This window comes from Patella vulgata, chromosome 6, assembly GCF_932274485.2.
Source record: "Patella vulgata chromosome 6, xgPatVulg1.2, whole genome shotgun sequence".
Classification (NCBI taxonomy): domain Eukaryota; kingdom Metazoa; phylum Mollusca; class Gastropoda; family Patellidae; genus Patella; species Patella vulgata.
In genome coordinates this window covers 67,239,687-67,265,839 of record NC_065884.2, presented here as the reverse complement: position 1 = coordinate 67,265,839, position 26,153 = coordinate 67,239,687, and the positions used below count along the sequence as shown (strand labels likewise).

The following is a 26,153-nucleotide window of genomic DNA, read 5'->3' as shown; positions in this document are numbered from 1 at the left end:
CCTACATGCAAGCCATTTATTGAAGTAAAATTGAACCCTGCTTTTGTGTGGAGTGGAGTTAAACTCTCTCTCTCTCTTTCTCTCTCTGTCTCTCTCTCTGAGTCTCTCTCTGAGTCTCTCTCTGTCATAGCATAAAGCTCAGACCTTTCAAAGGACCATATGCTCATTAGAACTACAAAATAGGACAACCAAATTATAACACCAACAAAATTAAGGCCAAAGTTTGATCAGATTTAGGAAGACCCTCATTTATTTCTGTCGCTTTAAGTTTCTGAAGTTAAGATTTGCCACATTATATCAAATTTTGAAACTTTTCCCATGGCTGAACAGTTAGTTCTTTGTTTAAGTTTGTGAATGAAATACATTCTTCAAAAAATTATCATGATCTTATAAAAAAAAAAGAAGATATACAGGCAGACTTCATGTCTAAAATTAACTCACACCACACCAGACATCTGTAGAATAAACAATAAATTGTGATATTAACAGAGATGTTTAAAAAAAAAAGCAAAGTGTCTTCTCCAAATTTGGGGAGAGTGATCTCCCTTGATGCACCAGGGGAGATAATTATTTCTTTAATATGGATTCAGACCACAGTTCTCTTATTCATTTACTTCAACTTTAGATGGATATTAAATCAGCTGCAACATGCAAGGATTTTTTTTACATTGCCTGATGCATCAAGGGAGATAATTATTTTGGTTTTCTCATTCCATTACTTCAACCTTTAATTGATGTTATCTGAGCTACAGACAGTTATATTTCTCTAACTTTCTCTAGATTTTAATCTTTTCACACACAAATAACCAGATATGTCATGGTTATCTGAGAGAGAGAGAGAGAGAGAGAGAGAGTGAGTTTAACATTCACCTGGCACAAAGCTAGGTTATTTTTGGACTAACATATAGTTCCGTTATATTTCATTAATTACCTTAAGGTGGGAGGAATCCGCAGCACCTGGATATAATCCACAAGGTAGGACAGATGACCGTACTCCTTGCCACGTTCAAGCGCAGAATCAAAACCATGTCACCCAACCCCACAAATTATTTAAGAATCAGAGACATGGATTATTAAGTTTTAATATAAACATTCACTATTTATTCAATTTCAGATTTTTTTCGTAGAAAGTGAGAAACTGACCAATAAATTGACCAATCAGAATGGCAAGTCTTGAAGAACGCAGAGAAGCCAGACGTCGACGTCGAGCAGGAGGAGACGACGAGTAAGTTAGCAATATTTATATCTTACAATAATCTTTGACCTTTGACCTTGATTCAATTACCTCCCTTTCTAGTAAACGAAAGCACAACAATCAGTTAGGTGACATGAATTATGTGAGAAAACCTGTTTATTCTTGTTCTTTGAATATCAATCAATTTGATTGGTTTAATGAGCCAATGGATCTTCTAGGAAGATTTATCGCTTTACTTGATTGCAATTTTGACGCTTGCAGCTTCATTGATTATTGTGCTGAATTTATGGTGATTATTTCTTCTCCCTGTTCATTGGTTGGTGCTTCCCCCCTGTTGCTATTTTTATTTTATCATCCAATTGTTGCCATGGTATTGTGGCATTGTTACATAGTATTTTGTCAGTGTTGCCACGGTAGTGTGAAAGTGTTACCATGGTATTGTGTCAGTGTTGCCATGGTAATATGTCAATATTACCATAGTATTGTGTCAGTGTTGCCATGGTATTGTATCAGTTTTGCCATGATATTGTGTCCATGCTACCATGGTACTTCATCAGTGTTTCAACAGTACTGTATCAGTGTTGCCATAGTATTGTGCAAGTGTTGCTACGGTAATGTGTCAGTGTTACCATGGTAATACCAATTTTTATACACCCAAATCCGTATTGCATGAGAGTGTGTTTTCTGTCAATTATTACTGATTTTGTAAATTAAACCTTTTTTTTCACGCTATAATTAGATCTTCGTCATATAGCAGTCGTTCAGGACGGTAAGTCAGGTCACTGTTAAACTGAAACAAATATATATACCTAATACAGACTAACTTAAAAATTATACACTTATAATTGAAATAAATATAAATATATAGTCCAAATATAGAATAGCTTGCATATTATACACTTATAACTGAAATAAATATATATTCCTAATATAAATATATATTCCTAATATAAATATATATTCCTAATATAAATATATATTCCTAATATGAATATATATTCCTTATATAAATATATATTCCTAATATGAATATATATTCCTAATATAAATATATATTCCTAATATAAATATATATTCCTAATATAAATATATATTCCTAATATAAATATATATTCCTAATATGAATATATATTCCTAATATAAATATATATTCCTTATATGGAATAACATATATTATACACCTGTAACATAAACAAATATATATTACTTATATATAATAACTTATATATTTATACACTGGTTTCCTCCCACAGCTAAAGAACCTTCGAATTATTGAAAAAATAAAATTGAACCATATGGTACATGTAGTGCCGAAATGACTTAGTACTCTCTCTCTCTCTCTCTCTCTCTCTCTCCCCTGTTCTTAAAGTAGGAATCCATTTGAATTCATTTGAATTCAACACATGATTCTTTCCATGTAAGAAGAGTGACACAAAATCTCAAGGGGGTGAAATGAAAAAACTCTAAACCCATGACACAAAGCAACTCCTGTCATTATGTATTTAGAAATGGTGGGGGAAATATTTTGGTTTGAGTTTATTTCATCATTTCAGTTTGTAAATAATGAACTTTGTAAAGAACTTTGCATTAGAAAAGCAACAGAAATTTCACTACAGGAACAAATTGAATCCAGATTGATGAGAGTTTGTTTTATAAATATGAAAATTTAAAATAAGATTTTTAATGAAAACTGGAGGTTGAAGAGATTATGTTTATATCTGTTATATTGTAATACAACACCTGAATAATCTGTTTGCAAGTTTGTAATTAAATTGAAAATAAGATTTTTAATGAAAACTGGATGTTGAAGAGATTATGTTTTATACCTGTTGTGTAAGACGACACCTGAATAATCTTTTTGTAATTAAATATTTTGTTATAAATTTTAAACAGTCTTGATAAGTTTGTGATGTTGTTGTATGGGTTCATTTCGAATTGTTTAAAACATTTTACACCTTATTTATTTGGCTAATGTGTTTTATATTTGTATTGGATTCCTATATATTATTAGTTTCCGCATGTTAAATATGAGGGTGCCATGGTGGCTAAGTGGGTAAGATGCTGGCTTGCTAGCCTGGAGGTCGCGTGTTCAATCCCTGCATTGACCAGGAAAGTTCATCAGGATTTTCCGATGTGGTTTTCCCATGGTGCAGGACTGAGTTTAGTGTAGTGTATACATTGGCGTGAACATAAAAGATCCCCTGGCAGTTGGAATTCAGTATAAGAGTAAGCCATAGTGCCGCTACCCAGGCAAAATTTCCCTCATAGCACACTGTATGACGTATGCCCGTCTTCATTAGCCCTGTCGGAGCAGAACAGTAGGACGTTAAACTCCATTTCATATGAGAGAGAGTTTAATGTCAACTAAACACAGACTAGGTCATTTCGGGACTAACATATGGTTCAATTTTTATTTCTGCATGTGCCAAATTATAGTGAATGGATGATGTAGCTGTTCAGGGATGTGTCCAGGGAGGGAGGGGAGCTCTGGAATACCCTACCAGGAAGTGTAAAACAATGTCAGACTTTTAAAAAAAAAAACCAAAACATACTTTTTCCATAAAGCATTCCTTTAACGTTTGTGATAGACTTTGTGAAGTGCCATTGAATGCATCACTGTAAAGTGCCCTATATAAAATGTAAAGTACAAATATTATCTCTGAGCTTTTGATTGGATAAAATTCTTGGGTATTCCCCCAGGCCTTCTAAAGCTAAATATCCCTATGTGTAATTGAATTATTGAAATAAAGTTGAACCATTTGTTAGTCCAGAAGTGACCTGGTTTGATTGGATGTTAAAACCTCTCTCTCTCTCGGTCAAATTTTAAGACATGTGGACAAGGCTAGCAGATACAGCTGAGTTTCATACAATGAATAACCTTAAAACATGAAACACAAATGTATGGTTCTCTTATTCTGGCAACATTTCAAAGATTTCAACATGGGTTCTCTCTTCATTCTCATGCAAAGAATGAATAAAGTTGTTCAATCTTTTTATATAAGCACCACATGATATTTTACCATGGTATGTAGAGAAATTAGATGCGGTTTTTTTGCTAACGGGGGGGAAATCAGACCAATACATCTCTTCATAACCTTGACATGATCGTAATATTAGAACATCCCAAATGTCAGATTCAATACTGGTATAAACTAACTCAGGTAAATCTCGTCTGAAATCTTCCTAGTATCTCTGTAAAAGTCAGGGAAAAATGCACAGTTTGCAAAACACAAAATTATTTATCTGTCTTAGGTTTACAGATATTATGTTAAAAAAATATCGAAATTGTCAAGAAAATAATCGAAAGTGTTTTTTTTTTGTTTTTTTGTTTTTAAGAAATATTCAGAATATTGATATGTAACAGTAAAATATCTGTCATTCTGTTATCAGGAAAAAATTCCAGAAAATAAATAGGAACAGCTTTGTGAAACATAACATACAAAACATAATATGCTAAAAACAGAACAACACATTAACAACAACAAAAATTGTATAAAAACATAAAATAGTACATATACAAAACATGCCCCTGCCCCCCCCCCCCCACAAGAAAATTAATGTTCATACAAAATATAACATAAACAAAACATAACATACACAGAACATAACATACAAAACATCATAACATATAAAACAGAACATACAAAATATCATAACATACAAAAGAGAACATATACAAAACATACCATACAAAACTGAACATATACAAAACATAACATACAAAACATAACATACAAAATATCATAACATACAAAACATAACATACAAAATATCATAACATACAAAACATAACATAACATACAAATTATCACTTTAAATGGGTTCACATACTACCCCCCCAACACCATCTCTAAGTTGTAAGTCTTGTTTATTATTCTGTTGTCAAGGTTACTTGATATCAAACACGGGTGAATTCCTCTTAGCCTGGGTCAGGTCAATATTTACTATATGTTAGGTTAGGAATTCCAAGAACTAGAGAGGAAACCAGCAATCTTGTTTACTATAACAACAGTTGCTATGGTTATATAGTGGTATCTATGTTGTTTACTATGGTTGCTATGGTTATATATAGTGGTATCTATGTTGAATGTTTTATACTATAGATACAAAGTTTGATACAACATGTGTAAGGTGTAAGGTATATTCCAGGTGGAAATACTGTTACCTCTTTATACCTGTTTATACCTGTACATTTACAAAAGAGAAACAAATGGGATTTAACATCCACTCGACACAAACTAGGTCATTTCGGGACTAACATATGATTCAATTCTATTTCAATAATTAGCTTGAGCATAGGGGTCTTTAGCAGATCATTTGGTTACACTCTGTTTTAGAGGGGGAGTTGGATGGCCGAATGTATCATAAGGTCTGTCATTGAGTCAACTGGCGTGGTTTTTCTCCGGGTCCTCGGGTTTCCTTCAACTGCTGAAAACCCCTACGCACAAGCAAATTATTGAAATAAGATTGAAACCATAGGTTAGTCCCGAAATGATCTAGTTTGTGTTGAGTGGAAGTTCAACTCTCTCTCTCTCTCTCTCTCTCTCTCTCTCTCTGACTCTCTCTCTCTCTCCCTCTCTGCTGTAGAGCTCTGGCTTTGATCATGACATAATAGGCTAAACCCTATTTCTTCTGGTCTTGACATTATTAATTAACAATAAACTGATAAACCTGATGTTTACCACATCAGACAATCCAGGACAAGTTGGCACTGTATCAAATATTCCAATACTATATTCTGTGAGGTTTTTGTTAAAGATTTTTGTCATGTTTGTGATGGTAAATGGATAAGAAGTAAGTTACGTATAAAAACTAGATATGATAAATAAACGTAAGATATCGATATGCATAATAAATAGGTATACTACGTAAATTACACCAAGGCCCCAAGTAGAAGTTACTAGAACACTGTATGTATAATATGTCCATATGTCAAGGCCCCAAGTAGAAGTTACTAGAAAACTATAGGTAAAAAAAATAGGTATACTACGTAAATCACACCAGTAGAAGTTACTAGAACTTTGTGATTTTATAAACACTATATTGTGTAAGGATTACAGTCTACTCCGTCTTTAACTTCCATATTATGTCAAGGCCCCAATGTTTTCTTTTCATTCAATTTGTTTTGATTCCTCGGTTGTACGTGACAAGGAGTAGGGTCGCCTGTCCAACCTTGTGGATTTTCTCCGGGTCCTCCGGTTTCCTCCCACTGCTACCGACCCCTACGCGCAAGCAAATTATTGAAATAATATTGAACCATGTGCTAGTCCCGAAATGACCTAGTTTGTGTCGAGTGGACGTCAAACCCCATTTCTCTCTCTCTCTTTTATTCAATTTAAAGAATGTTAGGTAGTCTGACATGTGCATTTCAGATCATAAGATCTCTCAAATGGCTTGGTTTTGACCCTAAGCTTTTATTTGGTTTAAATTGTACCATGTGACCCCTGAAATGACCTAGTTTATGTTGAGTAGACGTTAAACACCAATTCTCATTCTCCCCCTTGTCGGTCGTGCAGGACAGAGGGTCTGACAAGGACAGCTGTCTAGTTGTCTGCTGCCCGGACAAAATTTCCCTCATAGACACTGTATGGCGTATGCCCGTCTTCATTAGCCCAGTCGGAGCAGAACAGTAGGACGTTAAACCCGATTTTATTTCATTTCCAATTCTCTTTCATACTCTTCAGCACAATCCCTTGTTCTATTTGAGACTATCATATGATAGTTTTAATTGCTATGGTTACGTGTGCAGTTCGAGGAGGAGAATTTCCATATTATACATTCACATTAATCTGTGAACCTATTTTTTTGTCCTTTCCAAATGACTAAGCATGCTTTCCTTGTTAGTACAGCTGACAAGGCTTGTAAGAAAGTTTATTAACATTTTGTCCCTTCCAAATGACTAAGAACGCATTCCTTGTTAGTACAGCAGACACCACCCCCGTGATTTGAAGACCGCAAGGGGCTTATAAGAAAGTTTATTAAAATGGTTAAGATAATTTTGTCCAATCCAAACGACTTAGCACGCTTAGCACTGCGGACACCATGAAGATAAGTTTACACAAGTCTGATTGCCACTGCCAGGGGCGCCGAAAAGGTGCGAGGGCCAGGGTACCAAAATATAGTGGTTCCGAGGGTGGGGGGTCTCTCCCCCAGGCCTTTAGAAAATTTTGAAATTTGTCAATTCTGAGAAAGCTGTTTAAAGCGCCTCTAGCATTACAAATTCCAACATAAAACCCTTTAAAATACATGATAATGAAAGAGACAAAAGCCAGATTATTCACAATTTTCGTATCATGAACAATTCATCCCATAAAAGATTTAAAAATGAATAGGTTGAAAACTTTCATCATTAGGGCAGGGTACCATTTGTATACCCTGGTACCCGGTTTCCGGCGCCCCTGGCTACTGCTGTGGTAAGGATGTTGAACCCTGTTCATTCATGTTGTAACAGAATACAGCGTCAAAAACATTGATCATTCAACTTAAACTCAGGTGAATTCATACAACAGAGTTCTCAGGTTGTCTTGATGACAGATAGAAAGGTTATCCAGTCTGTTGACAGATAGAAAGGTTATCCAGTCTGTGTCTTTATATATATCTGGTCTTAAACCTTTTGAATTTTGGCAATGATGCGAATACAGGAAATGAATGGAGCCTACCCAATACCCAAGGCTAAAATAGTTTACCAAGTAGTAACAAATGATGTACTGTATAATAGATTCAAATCTATAATACTTAACATTCCTGAGGTTTATGTGAAGTCCCATATTCATTAGCCCAGTCGGAGCAGAACAGTAGGACGTTGTTGTTAGTTAGTTGTATTTTACATCCGCTTCCACCGAGACATAATTAGACGTTAAAACTCATTTCATTTTATGTGACAATTTTTTTAATCTCTCTTTCATTTTGTTCATAAGCTATGGAAGTATCAGTGGAAAGTAAATTTGGGGTAGAAACCTTCTGCAAAAAATTACATTAAGAATTCTCTCTTATTCTCATTATAGGGGGTTGGATAGTCGAAGGGTTAGCACATGCGCGTTGTATCATAAGGTGACAAGGAGTAGGGTCGCCTGTCCAACCTCATGGGTTTACTCCATGTCCTCCGGTTTCCTCCCACTGATACAGACCCCTATGCACAATCGAATTATTGAAATAAAATTGAACCACATGTTAGACCCGAAATGACCTAGTTTGTGTCGAGTGGACGTTATACCCCCCTCTCTCTCTTTCTCTCTCACTTTGAAGGATGTTAAGAGTACATTGATATTACATTCAAACGAAACATAAAACACCTGACACCTGTTAGTCCCAAAATGACCTAGTTTGTGTCGAGCAGATGTTAAACCCCATCTTTCTCTCTCTCTCTTTCTCTCTCTCTCTCTCTCTCCTGTTCTCATTCACAAATGAGGGGTCAATGTCCTACTTTGAAGATGGGCGTAGACCAAGCAGTGGGCTATGAGGGAAACATTGTCCTGAGTTTCTGCTTAGTGTGATTCTAACTACCAAGGGTTCTTTAACGTGCATAATGCTGTTCCCTCTGTTGTGCACTGTGGTGGAAAATGCCAAGGAACTTTATCCGGCAACAACAGGATCGAACCTAGGGAATATTTGTTAGTGACAGTCCTTCACTTTTATAAAATTGTGTGGGAGGCATTAAAAGCTCCTGTCATAAAAAAATCTTCTTAATTATATTGCAAGAGTAGGTATATAATTATGTAATTCTACATTTTCTTGTATTAAGAAGAGCCTTATGCTTTAGTCTTGTTTAATATTTGGTGAATATGTTTGGTGAATATGGTAGCATCAGAATTATCATCATGGAAACTGATGGCTAGAATGTATGCAGTTTAAAAAATAAACAAAAACTGAAAGTAGTTTATTAATCTCAATATTTAGGAAAGCGATTTAGCTAATTTGCAAGAGTCTTTAATTACTTCCGCGAAGAAAAGTCGAGGTGTGTCAAGAGGAGCAGGAGCGAAAGCGCACCATAAACATTACGGACTGTAGCGAGCCAGCACCTTTAACTTCCTCAGCAACGCAGGTCCAAAATGGTTGCTCTGCTGGAGGTCCAAAGTGGTAATGGTGGATATACTAAGTGTTAACAGATATAGAATATTAGCATCATAAACTGTAGTTCTGCCAGGAGTCAAGTCATGTACACGAATACCAAGTGCAAGGTCGTAATCGAACCATCATCAAAGTCTAATTATCTCCTATCTAGCAACCGTGTTTACATACATCCCATAATAATTATAGTCCTTAGCAACATATGGTGATTGTTGTTCTAATGTTAAGCGTCTGTTTATTCTTCCTCTTGTCTGTAATAGTCGTAACCTTGACAATAAAGTAGCGCATATCATCATATATATATATCATGGATTGTTATCTCTCACATACTTCACAGATCAAAAGTTATTTGCGTTGTGTTTCTGTTGCAAAGTCATTTAGTCCCCCCTCCTCCATCATTTTCTATCACATTGACAATTAAGCATAACATGCAGTTATTTTCAGCTATGCTATGGTAATGTGATAGTAGCTCATGCCCACCAATCAAGGACAATGATACATATAATACAACCAATCAAATGTCACGTTATGGGAATTTAGGAGTGCAACTCTCAATATGGATAGAGGTGGGAGGGGTTGGTTACAGCTGGACATTGGGTTGTCTTCCCTTGGCTATCTGGTATTTCAGTTGTCTAGTGGTAGTGATAGGACCTATATTCTGTGGTTCCTCCATATAGATCTCGTTTAAATCAGGTAAATCAATTTTACCTTTATTTTCACCTGGAATTATCCTTGTAGCTGGGGATTATGGATTACTATTAAGGATTAGTAGTGATATATTTGTGTTGATTTGGAAAATCCTATTTTGTGACAATTCCTGTGAAATTTTGTTTCAAAATTTCACATATCTCCAGGAATTTTTGGTAACATTCTAAGTGCTGCATTTTTATTACGTTGAAATTCTACTGTCTATAATAATTAATTATTAAATGGTTTGGACTCGTTTTCTGTTTTTATTTTTTTACTTGTGTTGGTGTAGCCTACGCATATAATCGCGAAAATAAATCAAAATATTTAGGATAAGTGCCAAATGGTTTTAAACAGCTTTTGTTATCAATTTTTTTCTTCGTAAAAAGTTTGGATTTTGTTCAAGAAATGCATCGTGTGTTTGGAATAAAATCTATATTTTCTTATGTAGAACTTGAAGCCTCTGGATTATTTAATTCTTGATAGTGCTACGTCGGCCATGGTAAATTGAACAGTGAATGGTTTTAAAGGATCTTAATTTATATTTATTTTTGAGGGTGGAAATCTACCGTACATTTATTTATAATTCTCATCTCTTAGAGTTCTGCATTTTTAATAGCAAAAGATAAAACGTCCCTCATAGTTACAAATGCACGTCATTCATTTTTTATTACATAAGGAAAAAAATTCTCTCATAGTTACAGAAAAACTGAGGTCCTCTGTATACATTGGAATGCACGTAAAAGATCCCTTGGCAGTTGGAATTCGATATAAGAGTAGGCGATAGTGCCGCTGCCCGGGCAAAATTTCCCTCATAGCACACTGTATGGCGTATGCCCGTCTTCATTAGCCCAGTATAGGAGCAGAACAGTAGGACGTTAAAACCCATTTCATTTCATTTCTCTCATAGTTACAAATCATCAGTTTCTCGTGAACCTACGAATCTGATATATTTAAAGTATGGAGAAGTATGCGTTTGAAACTTGCGTTCTGTTGTTATCTCTCTTGCCATCAAATAATTACATTTATATAAATGGTGTTCTGTGTCCTGATGTGTATGTATGAACTATTAAATCAGAAATGAATGTTATTAATTCATGGCTACAAAGATAACAACAGAGGGCAAATTTCAAATGCATAATTCTCAGATTCATGGATTCACGAGAAACGTGACGAATTGCACGTACCATACAATCTATTATTAAGTTTAAAATATTCCCTAGTTCAGTCTATTATCCATATTGCAATACATGTATATTAAAACAAATATTTTTACATAACATGAAAATAGATTTAATGTAATAGTTTGTGTTTGATAAATAAGAATTAACTTTGCACTTTAAGGAATTGAATAAGAGATGTAACTGGATAATGATTTATTCTAAGTTGAATATTCAATCCAATTCGAATTTGTTTTTAGATGAGAGAGAGAGAAATGGGGTTTAACATCCGCTCGACACAAACTAGGTCATTTCAGGACTAACATATGGTTCAATTTTATTTCAATAATTTGCTTGTGCGTAGAGAGCTTTAGCAGTGTGAGGAAACCGGAGTACCCAGAGAAAACCCACGAGGTTAGACAGGCAACCCTATTCCTTGTCAGGTTCAAGTGGAGAATCGGAACCATACACAATCAAATTACTGAAATAAAATTAAACCATATGTTAGTCCCGAAATGACCTAGTTTGTGTCAAGTGGACCTCTTTCTCCCTCTCTCTCTCTCTCTCTCTCTCTCTCTCTCGCACTTTGAAGGATATTACATTCAAACGAAACATAAAACACCTGACACCATTTATCATGATCCGCAAACAACTCAAAATTAAAGGAGCTAAATCGCTAATATTTGGGACCTTGAAATTGACACAAATGGATCGCAAGGCATATAATAATGTAATATGAATGTATACAAACTGATTTACATTCAATCGTTTCCATTTTTACTCTAATTTCTAATCGAATGGCAATCTCTAGCGCCTGGTTATTCCAGTCTACACCGATAGTATTTATTGTGCATGCTCTACAGATAAGAATATGGCGTCACCGTTTGACATGACGTGTGGAAAATGTCTAGCCTCATTCTTCGAGTCCCTTAGAACAAATGACGTGGAAATGCATTATTCATGTACAAATGGTAAAATGTTTATTTTGTCTTAAATATTGGATATCAGAAGCCCATCTTTTCCCGGTAAGATAACAACATCAATGTTGATTTAAATTGATAAATAATTTGTGCTTTCATTGTCAAAGACTGTGGATGATATTGAGACTTAGCTCCTTTAATTTGGCCTACTTATTAATCACATGCCTACAATAATATCTTGTTTTACAATAGACAGAGAAGATATTATACCAAACATACCAAACTAATAATAGATGAAGGGTATAGGAAAGGGCACAGAGAACATTTAACACATAGCGTTCATCCTATAGGTCTGATTACATGATAACCTATCCATGGTTCCAATAAAACCTGGCAATACAGATGCCAATACTGTCTACCTGACATTTACCTGTAAATATCTCGCTATTTGCATGTTCGGTACTACTAACCTTTCTTTTTCTTTGCATTTTATTTGCATGTTTTTGCATGTGCATGTAGCTTGAACATTGGTGTGATCCCTGATCGAAGTGACGTAATAGATGCTGTAAATGAAAGGTTAGCACGAAGAAGACGAGAAAGAGAGGGTAGAAGAATTATAGAACTGTAAGTGTATGATGGTAGATTATGTTACAGGTATAAGGAAGAGCACCTGTTGGGTTTAACATACCTGTATCAGGTAGATTGGATTAAACAGGTACAAAGTAGGTGATATCAGGAGAACAGGAAGAATAACAGGAGGGTATTGGATAGAAAGATATGTATCCCCTCCCCTCCCCCAATCCGTAAATATGACAATATGAAATATGGTGGCATAACAGGAGGGTATTGGATAGAGATATATTTCCCCTCCCCTCCCCCAATCCATAAATATAGCAGTATGAAATATGGCGGCAAGTTTTATAAGTATTGTTGAAAAGGGATCAAGTTTCTTTACATTATCGAACGGCAGCTGTATTCGATAGAGAGATATGTCCATTCATTACTAGTCGTGCTTATATGGGTTCTAGTTGGTGTGCACTTAAAAGAATCTTTGACATTTGATTGTCAGGGCAAAATATCCCCATGCTCATTTTCGATCATATCATATCATATCAATTTAATGATTTTGTAGGCCTAGAGGCCTTTCTCCTGATCGAAGCACTGTTCAGCTTAAGCCGATTTCTTCGACTACACTTATCAAAGTGACTTTGCATCTTCGGTTAGCCTAAAAGAGCAATCTGATTAAAATACAGATCTATATTTCGTTTCATTTTTTTTATACTTTCAATGGCCTACACTATATGAAGATATGAGCAGTTGTAGTGGGGGGTCATGTCAGAGGTCATACAAGCGTTTTTTGACCTAATGTCATCAGTCATTTGATTAACCAATCAGCATTGATGTTTCTAGTGGGTTACCCACATTTTCGTGCAACTCACATCAAAAACTCGCCATAACAGACAGTTTCATTCGCTAATCCCTCACATCATCCAGAACGCGGGTTATATAACAACTCTTTCAGATCCTAGTGTAGTAAAGACAAGTAAAACGAAATTTTGAACTATAAAAAACGAAACGAAATAGGATCTGTGTTTTTATCAGATTGCATGCTTGTCTTCATTCGCCCAGTGGGTGTAGAAAAATAGGACATAAAACATCATTTCATTTAATTTTGAAGGATGGTATGTTTGAAATTTGGCACCAAGTTTTATACATGTATTGTAGAAAAAGGAACAAGTTTTTTCCTGTTATCTACCAGAATTTTTATCTGCCAAACTTGTTACATGAATGCCGGTCTTCATTAACCCAGTCGGAGAAGAACTGTAGGATGTTAAACCCCATTTCATTTCATTTCTGTTACATGAATGAGTGTTTGACCGAGAACATGTAAGAATGTTATCAGGAATAGTCTCAGCACTTTTCAAATGGAAATTAACGGCCTGCTGTTCTGCTCCTACTGGGCTAATGAAGACGGACATACGTCATGCAGTGTGCTATGAGGTAATGTAATGAAATGAAATGAGGTTTAACGTCCTACTGTTCTGCTCCTACTGGGCTAATGAAAACGGGCATACGCCATACGATGTGCTATTAGGTGCTATTGCGCTAATGAAGACGAGCGTGCTATACAGTGTGCTACAATACTCTTCTGATCCTACGGGGCTAATGAAGACAGGCCAAAGACATGCAGTGTGTTACAAGGTCACTTTTGCCTGGACATCAATGTTTCCGCCTGCTCTTCATTGAATACCATCTACCCAGGGGTCTTTTACGTGCACCCTGTTCACACTAGATCTCCGGTTTATTTTTGTTCCATCTCCAATGACCCGATGCTGTTCTTTGTGAACTCCTCTGTCCTGCTCCAGTGAAAAATCCTGAAGTACTTTTACAGCCCACACCAGCATCAAATTCAGGAACTACTGGTCAGGGACCCAGGGTTGGGCTCCTAAAGCCATTGGGTCTCCAAACTCTGTTTCTATTCACAGGGGGACCTCCTGGACAGGGACCTAGTGTCGTACTCCTCAAGCCATCATGGCTCCAATCTCTGTTTAAAATCATGGGGGGGAGGAGACAGGGACCCAGTGCCGTACTCAAGCCATCATGGCTTCAATATCTGTTTATAATCATGGCCAATTAATATACTGTAATCCCCGATCTAGTGTAGAAAATGGTGCATTACTCCTTTTACCTGTGAGTAGTGACTGGGGTTGTTCTCAAGGCAGGGTATGCTTACTCTTTACCTGTTTTACTTGTTCACCTGTATCACTTATTTACCTGTATCACCTATTTACCTGTTCACCTCGATCACCTATTTACCTGTATCAAATGATTTGGATGTGCGTAAAACAAGGATTAGGCTTTAAGTATGTCTGTTGAAAAAAATCGGGGACATCACTCCAAACACATATTTATTGAACTTGTGTACCTGAAAGGGCACCTGCTGATATAGTCAGGTAAAATGTGGTTACACAAGGTATATATGGTATATATAATAATATACAATGTATCAGGTATTATATATAGAGACACCAATTATTATAACACCTGTTAACAATATATACCTCTAACAAACATCCTACTATACTATAAAGTGCATGCCTTCTTGTAATGCTGCATGATAATCTTGTAGAAATCCGGGGTACCTGCCAAACTCTACTATAAATACCCTAGTAGAAGCAGTATACTATATTGTTATCTGTTTAAGTTGACATTGATAGCTTTTACAATATATACAATATCCAAAACATTCATAATTACGGATTTTAGCTAGAAGATGTATGGTATTGTGTTTTAGATAATAGCTAAACAGGCATTTTGAAAATTATCTTCTATTAGTATTTAACAGTAGGAGAGTTGCCACAGTGGCTAAGTGGGTAAGATGCTGGCTCACTAGCCTGTAGGTCGCGTGTTCGATCCCTTCATTGGCCAAGAAAGTTCATCGGGATTTTCCGACGGCTGTCTAGTCATTCGGATGGGACAGAAAACGAGGCCGCACGTATACATTGACATGCACATAAAAGATCCCTTCGCAGTTGGATTTCGATGTAAGAGTAGGCCACTGTGCCGCTGCCCGGGCAAAATTTCCCTCATAGCACACTGTATGGCGTATGCCCGTCTTCATTAGCCCAGTCGGAGCAGAACAGTAGGACGTTAAACCCCATTTCATTTCATGCAGGAGAATTGCACACAAAACAAAACTGATAAAAAACAAATATCAGTTCAAGCGAATGGACCTGGGGGCAGCATGGCTAGGTCGGGTGACGGGAGGGGGGGGGGAAATGAAAAAAGTTGTTGTTTTTTATCTAAATGTATCTTGTAACTGTTGATATGTATTCTTCCTTTTTTAAGATGCACACCACATTTTTAATTTCTTCTGGATCGGCACTTGTAATATCAACAGAAATGTACAAAAATGTTTTTTTCCTGAATGTTTGTTTTAAGCATGATAATTTATCTGATGATTTTAAAAACCTTTCCTGCATCATTTTATTGCAGTGGCACACAGGAGAAATTGTTTTGAGGGGATGGAGGGGTGCAGACAGGTGGGGGTGGGTAACATCCACTTAACACAAACTAGATCATTTCGTACCTGAGATATTGGATGTCTTTATTGGAATAAATATGCTTTATCAATGAGAGGAAGCCAGAGAATCTTGGGAAGCCCATCAAGGCAGGAGGGCAACCACTCTTCATGATACCAGATTAAGATTATAATATATTTTTGAGTGGTTGTTTTTTGGAAGGTGATATCAGGAGGGTACATACACATAATCTGAGATTTATTAGTGTGACTGTAAAGCTGTGTTTTAGAACGTGATGTCAGGAGAGTAATTGGATTTTTTGAGTAAAGATGTGATGTGACTGTTTTGAGTGAAGATGTGATGTGACTGTTTTGAGTGAAGATGTGATATGACTGTTTTGAGTGATGATGTACTCTGGCTGTTTTGAGTGCTGATGTGCTGTGGATGTTTTACGTGATGCTGTGCTGTGGATGTTTTGAGTGAAGATGTGATGTGAGTGTTTTGAGTGATGATGTGCTGTGGATGTTTTGAGTTATGATGTGCTGTGGATGTTTTGAGTGATGATGTGCTGTGAGTGTTTTGAGTGATGATGTGCTGTGGATGTTTTGACTGAAGATGTGATGTGGATGTTTTGAGTGATGATGTGATGTGGATGTTTTGAGTGATGATGTGCTGTGAGTGTTTTGAGTGATGATGTGCTGTGGATGTTTTGAGTGATGATGTGCTGTGAGTGTTTTGAGTGATGATGTGCTGTTGATGTTTTGACTGAAGATGTGATGTGACAGTGCTGTGGATGATTTGAGTGAAGATGTGATGTGACTGTTTTGAGTGATGATGTGCATTTGAGTGAAGATGTGGTCTGGATGTTTTGAGTGAAGATGTGGTGTGGATGTTTTGAGTGAAGAAGTGGTGTGGATGTTTTGAGTGAAGATGTGGTGTGGATGTTTTAAGTGATGATGTGCTGTGGATGTTTTGAGTGAAGATGTGATGTGGATGTTTTGAGTGATAATTATTGCATACACAGTACCCTAAGATAGTACCCTAAGCTTGTTAAGCAATACTGCGTTTGGGCCAATAAGAAAGAGAAGTTATGTGTATGTATCTGTTTAATCCTGGAAGGGGTTGTTAAATTATCAACTTGCAAGGGTCTTTAGAAACAGGAAGCATCTAGAGACCCCAAAAAGGTTAATCAAAGTTATCTTATGTGTGCCACTGCTCTAATGTTTTTCAATGATTTTGATCTATTTTGAGATTTTCAGGTGTGATTTTATCTTTTTTACCTGCTTGTTTTTCACCTTCCTTTGTTTGGTTTTTGTTTTTCCCTAATCTAGATCGACGGAAAACGCGGAAAATGGCGAAGGCGAAAGTGATCTTGAACGGAGGCGAAGAGAGCGAAGGGAAGCGAGATTGAGGCAAGGCTAAATGTTGTCAACACACGCATATATATATATATATCAATATATCTATACAAATATTTACAAAAAGAGATAAATAACAGACACAAAAAAACAGATTTCAAAAATAGATTGTTCATTTGTTAAGAGAGAAATGAGACCCAATCTGATTAAAATACAGATTTATATTTCGTTTCCTTTTTTTTTTTTTGCACGTTATACTTTGGATATAACATGAAGATCTGACCAGTTGTAGTGGGAGGTCACGTCAGAGGTCATACGAACGGCTTTTGACTTTATGACGTCAGACATTTAATCAAACAATCAGCGTTGATGTTTCTAGTGGGTTACCCACAGTTCCGTGCACCTGACATCAAAAACTTGCCACAACAGACCGTTTCATTGGCTAATCCCTCATATCATCCAGAACGTCGGTTATATAACAACTCCTCCAGATCCTAGTGCAGTAAAGACACGTAAAATGAAATTTTGAACTATAAAAAACGAAACGAAATATAATCTATCTTTTAATCAGAATTAATCAGACCAAGATTAAAATTCTATGGATAGCAATCACTCTGTATTATTATATTATTGTGGTATTGGGGTGTATAGGCCACAAGATGGCCTGGATTGTTTATGACAATCAGAAGAGCTAATTAAAAACAGCCATCTTCCATTTCACTCCATCCCAGAATTCCATCTAGGATCAAAGCCTTTTATTAATCAAGGGAAGTAACTCTATTAACACAAAGAACTCAAGAAGGCTTCAGACCACTATTCCTTAATAATATGAATAAGTTGGTTTAGTAAAGGGAGTATATGACATCCCCCGGTCTCAAACAAAAACTCCGGTAAGGAATTAAAATTTAGAAATGAAACGTTAACTTATACCATGAAGCAAAATTATAGCATACACACACTATCATACTTCACTACAAGCAAATAAAATGCTTAAAAACATGAAAGTTGAACATTTAAAATATCAAATTGTCAGTGGAATTTTACAATTTACATGTCTCTTAAAATTCTTAAATTGTTGAGTACTGCTCAAACCTTTATGCAGAGGTATCTTATAAACAAACATGCGTTAATTATTCCTAAATTCAAATACAATATCAACTATAGTTTTGAACATCACAATGAATGTGAATTAGGATTGAAAATACATACATTACAAGGTATACTAACAACAAGAGAATTGTATTAATAACAATTTTGTATAAACATGCAATGAGAACATTATTAAATCACATTTTAATATTTACTCAATTTTCCTGTAATCCTAAGATTATTATTACTAAGTAATTTCTCAGTTATGTCAATTAAATCTGGAGATTGGTCTATATTGACCCATTCACATTCATGAGGTTTATCGTCATTAAAATTTAATAACAATTGTAGATTTCCACACTTAATTCTACCTTTCTTGATATGAAAAACATTATCATTATTATTGACATCAACTAGGTAATTTAATTGTTCTTCCATCTGTGTATAACATAATTTAGATATTGAAGCTAAATTCTTATTATCATTTAGATAACTCACACATTGAGATATAGTGTAAGGTGTAGTAACTCTATTAAATACAACATTTTGATCAGCAAAGTTTGGCAAAACAAAACCATTTTCATCGGTGTATTGATAAGTCAAATCATTAGCTACATGAACATTACCATTTACAGTTTTACCAAGATGTTTTCGTAATTGATCAATATGAGTTAGACGTTTATTTGGCTCATTAGAACGAACAAAGCATGGTTTAAGTCTATTTATAGAATAAACATCTTGTAATATCTTTCCGTCCAAAGTGGAAAGTATATAATGCGTTCTGTCCAAGATTTGGTGAACCACTAAGGGACCACACCATTCAGCCTTCATCTTCCTAGAGTTACAAGTAAGAGATGAAGAAGATGGTTTTAATACATAGACAAATTGTCCAAGTCCATAAATAGGGTTTTTACTTATACTATGAGAAATGCTTATATTTTGATGTTCTTGTTGTCTACGTTGAAGATCAAGCATAGAAGATGATATAGCATTGAATTTTTGCTTTAAATGACTTAAATACTCCTCATAGGATTTACTAACTCCATCGAAATTCCAAGCTAAAGAAGTAAGATTCTTTGGTGGCTTACCAAAGGCAAGTTCGTATGGACTAAAATTTCCTAATTGTGGGGAGACAAAGGAATTGTATGCATATGTGCAAGTTGACACATATCGAACCCAGTCGGTACCATATTGGTTCAAATTGAACTTGAGTAAGTCTGATATTGACTTAATATGTCTCTCCACCATGAGACTACCATGATTAGATACACTGATAAGTTTGTGATCAATCTGTAATGCAGAACAAAGAATAGAGACAAGTTTTCCTGTAAGCGATGAAGCGGCATCAGTTATTAATACTGATGGCGGACCAAATATACATACAATCTTCTGTATAATAGCTTCGCAAATAGTCTCAGCATCTAATGTTTTGAGGGGAATACAGATAAGAAAACGAGTTATTTCATCACAGACTACCATAATATGTTTAAATCCTGTTGGTGATGCAGGCATAGATTTGAAATCTAAACATATTTTATCAAAAGTACAATACTCTGTTGGTATACGTGGATGATACATCCGAACATTGTCTGTTTTCCCTTTAAATTGTTGACATTTATGACAACTAGTGATATATGATGAGATGGTAGAAAACATACTAGGGAAATAAAATAACTTTCGCATTGTGAGATATGTCCTTACAATACCTTGATGACTAGATAATAAACTATCATGATATATAGCAATAATATTATGACATAATGATTCTGGAATTGCAAGCTGAAGAGAAAATGCATTATCATTATGTATGAGAAGACGAAACAAAATATAATCACATATAATATATTCTTCACTTTTGTGTTTGACTGATTTTGCTGCTTTACGGTGTGAAGGCAGAATACCATGACTGAGAAAATCATATACAGGTTTGAAGAATGGAGAAGTTTCTTGTTCTAACCGTAGTTGATTTTTATCTACTGGTAAATTATAATCACGGATTATCTTTTTCTTGATAACTTTTAATAGTTTATCTAGCTGAGCTTGTTTAGGAAAATGTGTGCGAATAACATTATCCGCATTATGAACTACAGGTGTAGGTGGGATACATAGTTCAATTGGTATCTCGATTTCTTCAGGTGATTCAGGTTGAAAAGCATTATCCACAATCCTTGGGTCTTGTGTGGTAGATGATGCTTTAATAGAACTATCATTTGATATCCTGATATGAGATCGTTTGGGAGATTGGAAAATTGTCGGGATTTTCTGAACATCAGAAGGCTGATTATTAACTGTATCAACCGAATTATGTGATACTGTCTGATGTTGGGCAGAAGGGAAAACTGCAGGTACAGAAATGTTATGTGTCTTGGCCCATTGACGAGTTACAGGTCTATCAGTTACTGGATTCAGAATAGCGAATGCTGTAGGGACAATACTGTCTATCTCCGAATCACTTTCGAGTGGGCTTCGGGAGAGAAAATCAGCTAGGACTAATTCTGTGCCCTTTTTGTAACCAATCTTAAAGGCATAATGACTAAGTTTGACTAACAGTTTCTGTAATCTGTTGGTACAAGGTGGACGTTTAGAGTTACAAAGGTGGACAATGGCAGCGTGATCAACATAAGCATCAAATTCAACTCCTCTAAGTAGATATTGGAAATTAGAGATATTGATCAGAAGACCAAATAATTCTAATTCTGTGACTGAATAGCGCTCGCATGCCTTAGGAAGTCGTTTTGAATAATATCCAAGAATTCTCTCTTCACCATCAATAATTTGGGTAAGATATGATCCTGTAGCTGTTCTTGAGGTGTCACTATAAAGGGTAATCCTACCACTATCATTAGGCATGTACAGAATAGGTGGTTGTACAAGTAGTGACTTAACCTTAACAAATGCTTCTTCATGTGCTGCAGACCATTTAAATGATGATTTCTTGCTGGAAATTTTATGCAAGGGTTGTAGAACTGACTGTAAGTATGGGAGAAAATTGGAAACATAGTTAACAGCACCTATGAATTTTCTTACATCTTTACTTGACGTAGGTCTTGGGATATTTTGGATTGAGCGGCATCTATCAGACAAAGGCTGCAGTGTGACTAAACCTTGTTTATCAATCGCAATCTTATGACCCATATAGACCACTTCATGACAGAAAAATGAACATTTTCTTGGTGTAACTTTGAGTCCATTTTGAATTAAGGCACTGAAAATTAACTGTAAATGCTTCTTGTGAGCTTCGTTGTCTTTACTGAATAAGATAATATCGTCATGATGGGCTATACAAAATGAATAACTACCAGGAACTGTTGATAATATTTCATCAATTTTAGATTGAAAAACTGCTGGTGAGACACTCAAGCCTTGTGTTAACCGTTTAAAGTAAAAGTGTTTGCCTCCAGAATATGATGAAATACCCGTATATTGTTGGGCTCTAGGTGATAATGGAAGTGAAAAGAATGCTGACTTCAGATCTAAGCAACTTATAACATTAGGTTTAGCATGACCAATCCTCTTTAAGGTGTCAGATAATAGGGGAAATGGATGGTTAAGACGTTTGATTTTAGAATTAAGATACCTGAAATCAACAACAACACGTTTTTCTTTAGTACCTTTCTTAGGTAGAATGAGAACTGGTGATGTATACGACTGGTGACCAACAGCTAAAATTCCTAGTTTGACAAGCTTTTCTAATTCCTGATCCACAATCTTTTTCTCAACTTCTGTTTTTGGATAAGGGCGAATGTAGAAAGGGCGATTGTCGTTTACTTCTATATCAACTTGTATGTCAGGGCATTTTCCAATTTCACCATGAAGACTGAAAGCTTCCCGATTTTGACACAACATATCATAGAATTTGTCTTTTTGAGAAAGATCAAGCACACTTTTGGACAAATCAATTTGTGACTTGAAAACAGACTTAATATTACTTGATGATGTAACATTATTTTGATCATACTCAGAAGTGAAGTTAATATTATCATAACTTACAATATCTTGAAGGGATATAAATGAAATTGGTCGAGTAGGTCTGATATGCAAAGTTTTAGCACTTGTGTTATGAATTGGTATAATGGCTTTATTTCTTTCCAGCTTAACCAAAATTGTTGAAGGACACATATCAGAAATATGACTGCCACAATACATGACAACTTCACGATTCCTAAACAAAGGAGGAACTTTACCATGAACAGTGATGTAACGACAATGTTTAGGTCTGACATATACACTATGAGCGGTTATAAATGGAATGGTTGTAGCTTTACAATGAAATACATTGTCACGAAAACTAAGACTTCCATTCAAATCAGCTAAAGTTTCTTGACCAATGATGATATCAATTCCGATTAAATCGGCAGCAATAAAAGCTTGAATGGTAAACTTTACATTTTGAATAAGCACATCAAACTTAATAGAATATTTACACAATAGTAGATTGCCATTACCAAGTCTAAAGCTAAGCGGATTTGACAACAAATGAACAGGCAAACCACTTAAATAGGGTGAAGATTGAATAAGTAAAGACGAAATGATCGACCTTGATGCACCACTATCAATTAATAATAAAGCTGAATGACCATCTAAAAATTCTCCTTTGCAATAATTTCGTTTTGAAAGTTGAATAGAAACAGAACTAGAATGATTCTGTTTACCTGAAGTAGAATGAATAGGTTTGGTTTGATTAGATTTAGGGAATTCATTCTGAGCAGTAGAATAAATTCCCTCTATTGAAAATCCTGTTGTTGTCTTTTAGCAGAAAATTGTTTCTGACGCAGAAAACATGATCTCCATGTATGATTTGGTTTCAAGCAGTAGTCACAAAATATAGGTCTATCAGCTGACTGGCTAGAATTATTGTCGTATTTAGAATGCTTATTTGTGTACGAGGAATATCGCTGTTGACTAGGTGAACGAGAATAATCACGTCTTGATCTATACTGACTAGGTGAACGAGAATAATCATGTCTTGATCGAACTCCAGGGTTGTTTGTATGCGATTTGGGACTAGGTGAATAAGGGCGTCGTCTGGGTGATAGTGATTGCTCACGAGCATAAGACGAATGACTATAATTTGGATGTTTGGATCGGTGTCTGACATGATCATCTGATGCTACATGCAACTTAAGTTCATCTAATTCTTTTCGTAATGAAGAAAGATCATCTGTGTCAGATGTATAGAAGGATACCTCCTTACTAGGATTTACGGTTCCAGAAGTTTTGTCAGGGTTATTAATATCAAAGAAACACTGAACTTTTGTTGTGATGTCATTCAAAGTAGTTGTGTCATTTGTTGACATGGCAACGACTTGTTGACAGTTTGTAGGGAGGATTGAAACAAATTTATGTTTGAGTTGGGTGCGACCTACTCCAAGTTGAGTAGCTAATTTCTCCAAGCCTTCTACATTTTCCGCAGGAGTGATAGAAGCGTTGTAAGTGAATGAGGAATAGGCTTGGTGTAAACCAAATAAAGACTTATTTTCGGAGAATCTATTAATAAACTGCGTGCGTAAATCTTCACGACTTCGAAATATTTTCTCCTCTATCCACAATCTCGCGGTTCCTTTTAAAGACTGTTTGAAAAGATTTATCATCTTATTGATAGCAAGAACTGTCTGAGGATTCATCTCCTCATCAGAGTACTCAAGGTAATCTTCGAAAGATAAAAAATGGGCAGTGGCCAGATCCCTATTTAATACGGACCCATCAAATCTATCAAATGACAGAGGTCTCTTGCGTTCAACAACCTCGTTCCGACGGTTAGCCATAATTGTAATTGTATACAAAATAATCAAAATAGTTAAAAGATGTTTACAATTTTGTCCAAACATTGAATATGATTGACCTTGATTAATTCGTTCACTATATGAGCAACTATTATCAAAATAATTGTGTAAGGCAAATCAGGATGACTACAAGTTTAACCAATAAAGAAAGAAATAATGCATCTTGTAAACATGGAAAACATCAATTAGCAAAACAAATTATCTAAATATTTAAGATCATGAAACAATAATAACATATTCACACAACCATTCAGCATAATTCACACAAATATAGTATCAGAAAACGTTTATATTATAAATTGACTGGAATATTGCCAAATTAATTTGAAAGTTGTAAATTTGAATTTACTTATAAGCCAAAATTAAAATTTCTAAAGCCTTCTTTCACAATTCTGTTTTAAGAAAAAAAATATTGTCTCTTTTACAAATTTTACTAGGGATAAAAGTCATTGATTTATACATCAGGCTTCAGTAAAGGTTCACAAGACAGCAAACTTGAGTTGAAATAATGTCACTTGTAGGCTACACAACACAGTCACAAGACAGCAAACTTGATTCCAAGATTGTCACTGTACAACACTGTAGTCTATACTTCATTAATTATGTCACTATAAATGAATTAGATCTAGGCTAGTAGTAGTTAAGAGTTCTAGGCATCCACACTTTAACATGGGAAAATTGGCACTCATGTCAAAACAGATTTTCCATTAGGCCTTTATAACACAGTGTAGGCCTACATGTTTATGGATTTATTCATTTGGATTATTTGAAATGTCTCTGGATCTGTACATAAGCAATTTAGGCTAGATTTTAATTTCACACAAATTAATAATAGAGTTTATAATTAGGCCTCACTATAGTATTTCAAGTCTGGTGAATTTGTAGTCCTCAGAAAATAAAGGTTCCCAAATATCTGCTGAACGACTAATTTCACACAAATGGAGTTTAATCAGGCCTCACTAGGTCTACTTCTGATGAAAGTTTACTCCTCAGAATAAAGTAGATTCCCAAAATCTGTTGAATAATGGGAGAATGTGCTCCACAATTATGAGTCCAAATCTCAAAACATGTGCTCCTCACATCACAAGTCAATTCTTGGTAACAATTCAAAAATATCACTTGAAAACTAGTTCTTCATATTCTACATACTAGAAATGGGAGTTTGGCATCTCCACCATGTGGTATTGGGGTGTATAGGCCACAAGATGGCCTGGATTGTTTATGACAATCAGAAGAGCTAATTAAAAACAGCCATCTTCCATTTCACTCCATCCCAGAATTCCATCTAGGATCAAAGCCTTTTATTAATCAAGGGAAGTAACTCTATTAACACAAAGAACTCAAGAAGGCTTCAGACCACTATTCCTTAATAATATGAATAAGTTGGTTTAGTAAAGGGAGTATATGACATTATTTCAAAAGCGAATTATTGGCTTGATGAATTCTGTTTGATGAATCTGATGTTTTGATTGTCGAAACCCAGACTTATGCTACGTTTCATTGATGTTTCTATTTGACAAATAAATCTGATGAAACGACATACTAAAGCTAAGTTTCAACTATCATTCTATTAGATAAATAAATTGGTTGTTACATTTCTTGAAAACCCAGATTAAAGCCAAGTTTCAACTATGTTACCATTTCATAAATAAATCAGATATTACAATGGTCGAAACCTTGACAAAATCTACGTTTCAACCGTGATTCCATTTGAGGAATCTAATATTATGATTATGGAAAATCTGACTAAAGCTGTGTTTCTGTTTGATGAATAAATCTGATGTTTTATGTGCATAGTTAATATCCATAGAATTGTATCTTGTAATAGGTTTATCATCGACTAAGATACCACACAAAGATTATGAATTTATT

At 35.3% G+C, this 26,153-nt stretch overlaps 1 protein-coding gene across 12 annotated transcripts in view; it reads left to right on the top strand.

Annotated features, from left to right (window-relative positions):
- LOC126824069 (troponin I) overlaps window positions 1–26,153 on the top strand; it is an 82,391-nt gene that overhangs the window by 26,553 nt on the left and 29,685 nt on the right. For 4 of the 12 annotated variants that reach the window (XM_050553245.1, XM_050553244.1, XM_050553240.1 and 1 more), the window contains exons 3-5: window positions 1,115–1,225; window positions 1,935–1,964; window positions 17,383–17,463. In XM_050553245.1, the coding sequence (XP_050409202.1) occupies window positions 1,164–1,225; window positions 1,935–1,964; window positions 17,383–17,463 (173 nt within the window). In that variant the 5' untranslated portion in view covers window positions 1,115–1,163. Of the gene's footprint in view, window positions 1–1,114; window positions 1,226–1,934; window positions 1,965–9,803; window positions 9,956–15,384; window positions 15,404–17,382; window positions 17,464–26,153 lie in introns of those variants that run through there. The other 8 variants (XR_008788458.1, XR_008788457.1, XM_050553247.1 and 5 more) reach the window with 6 other exon arrangements.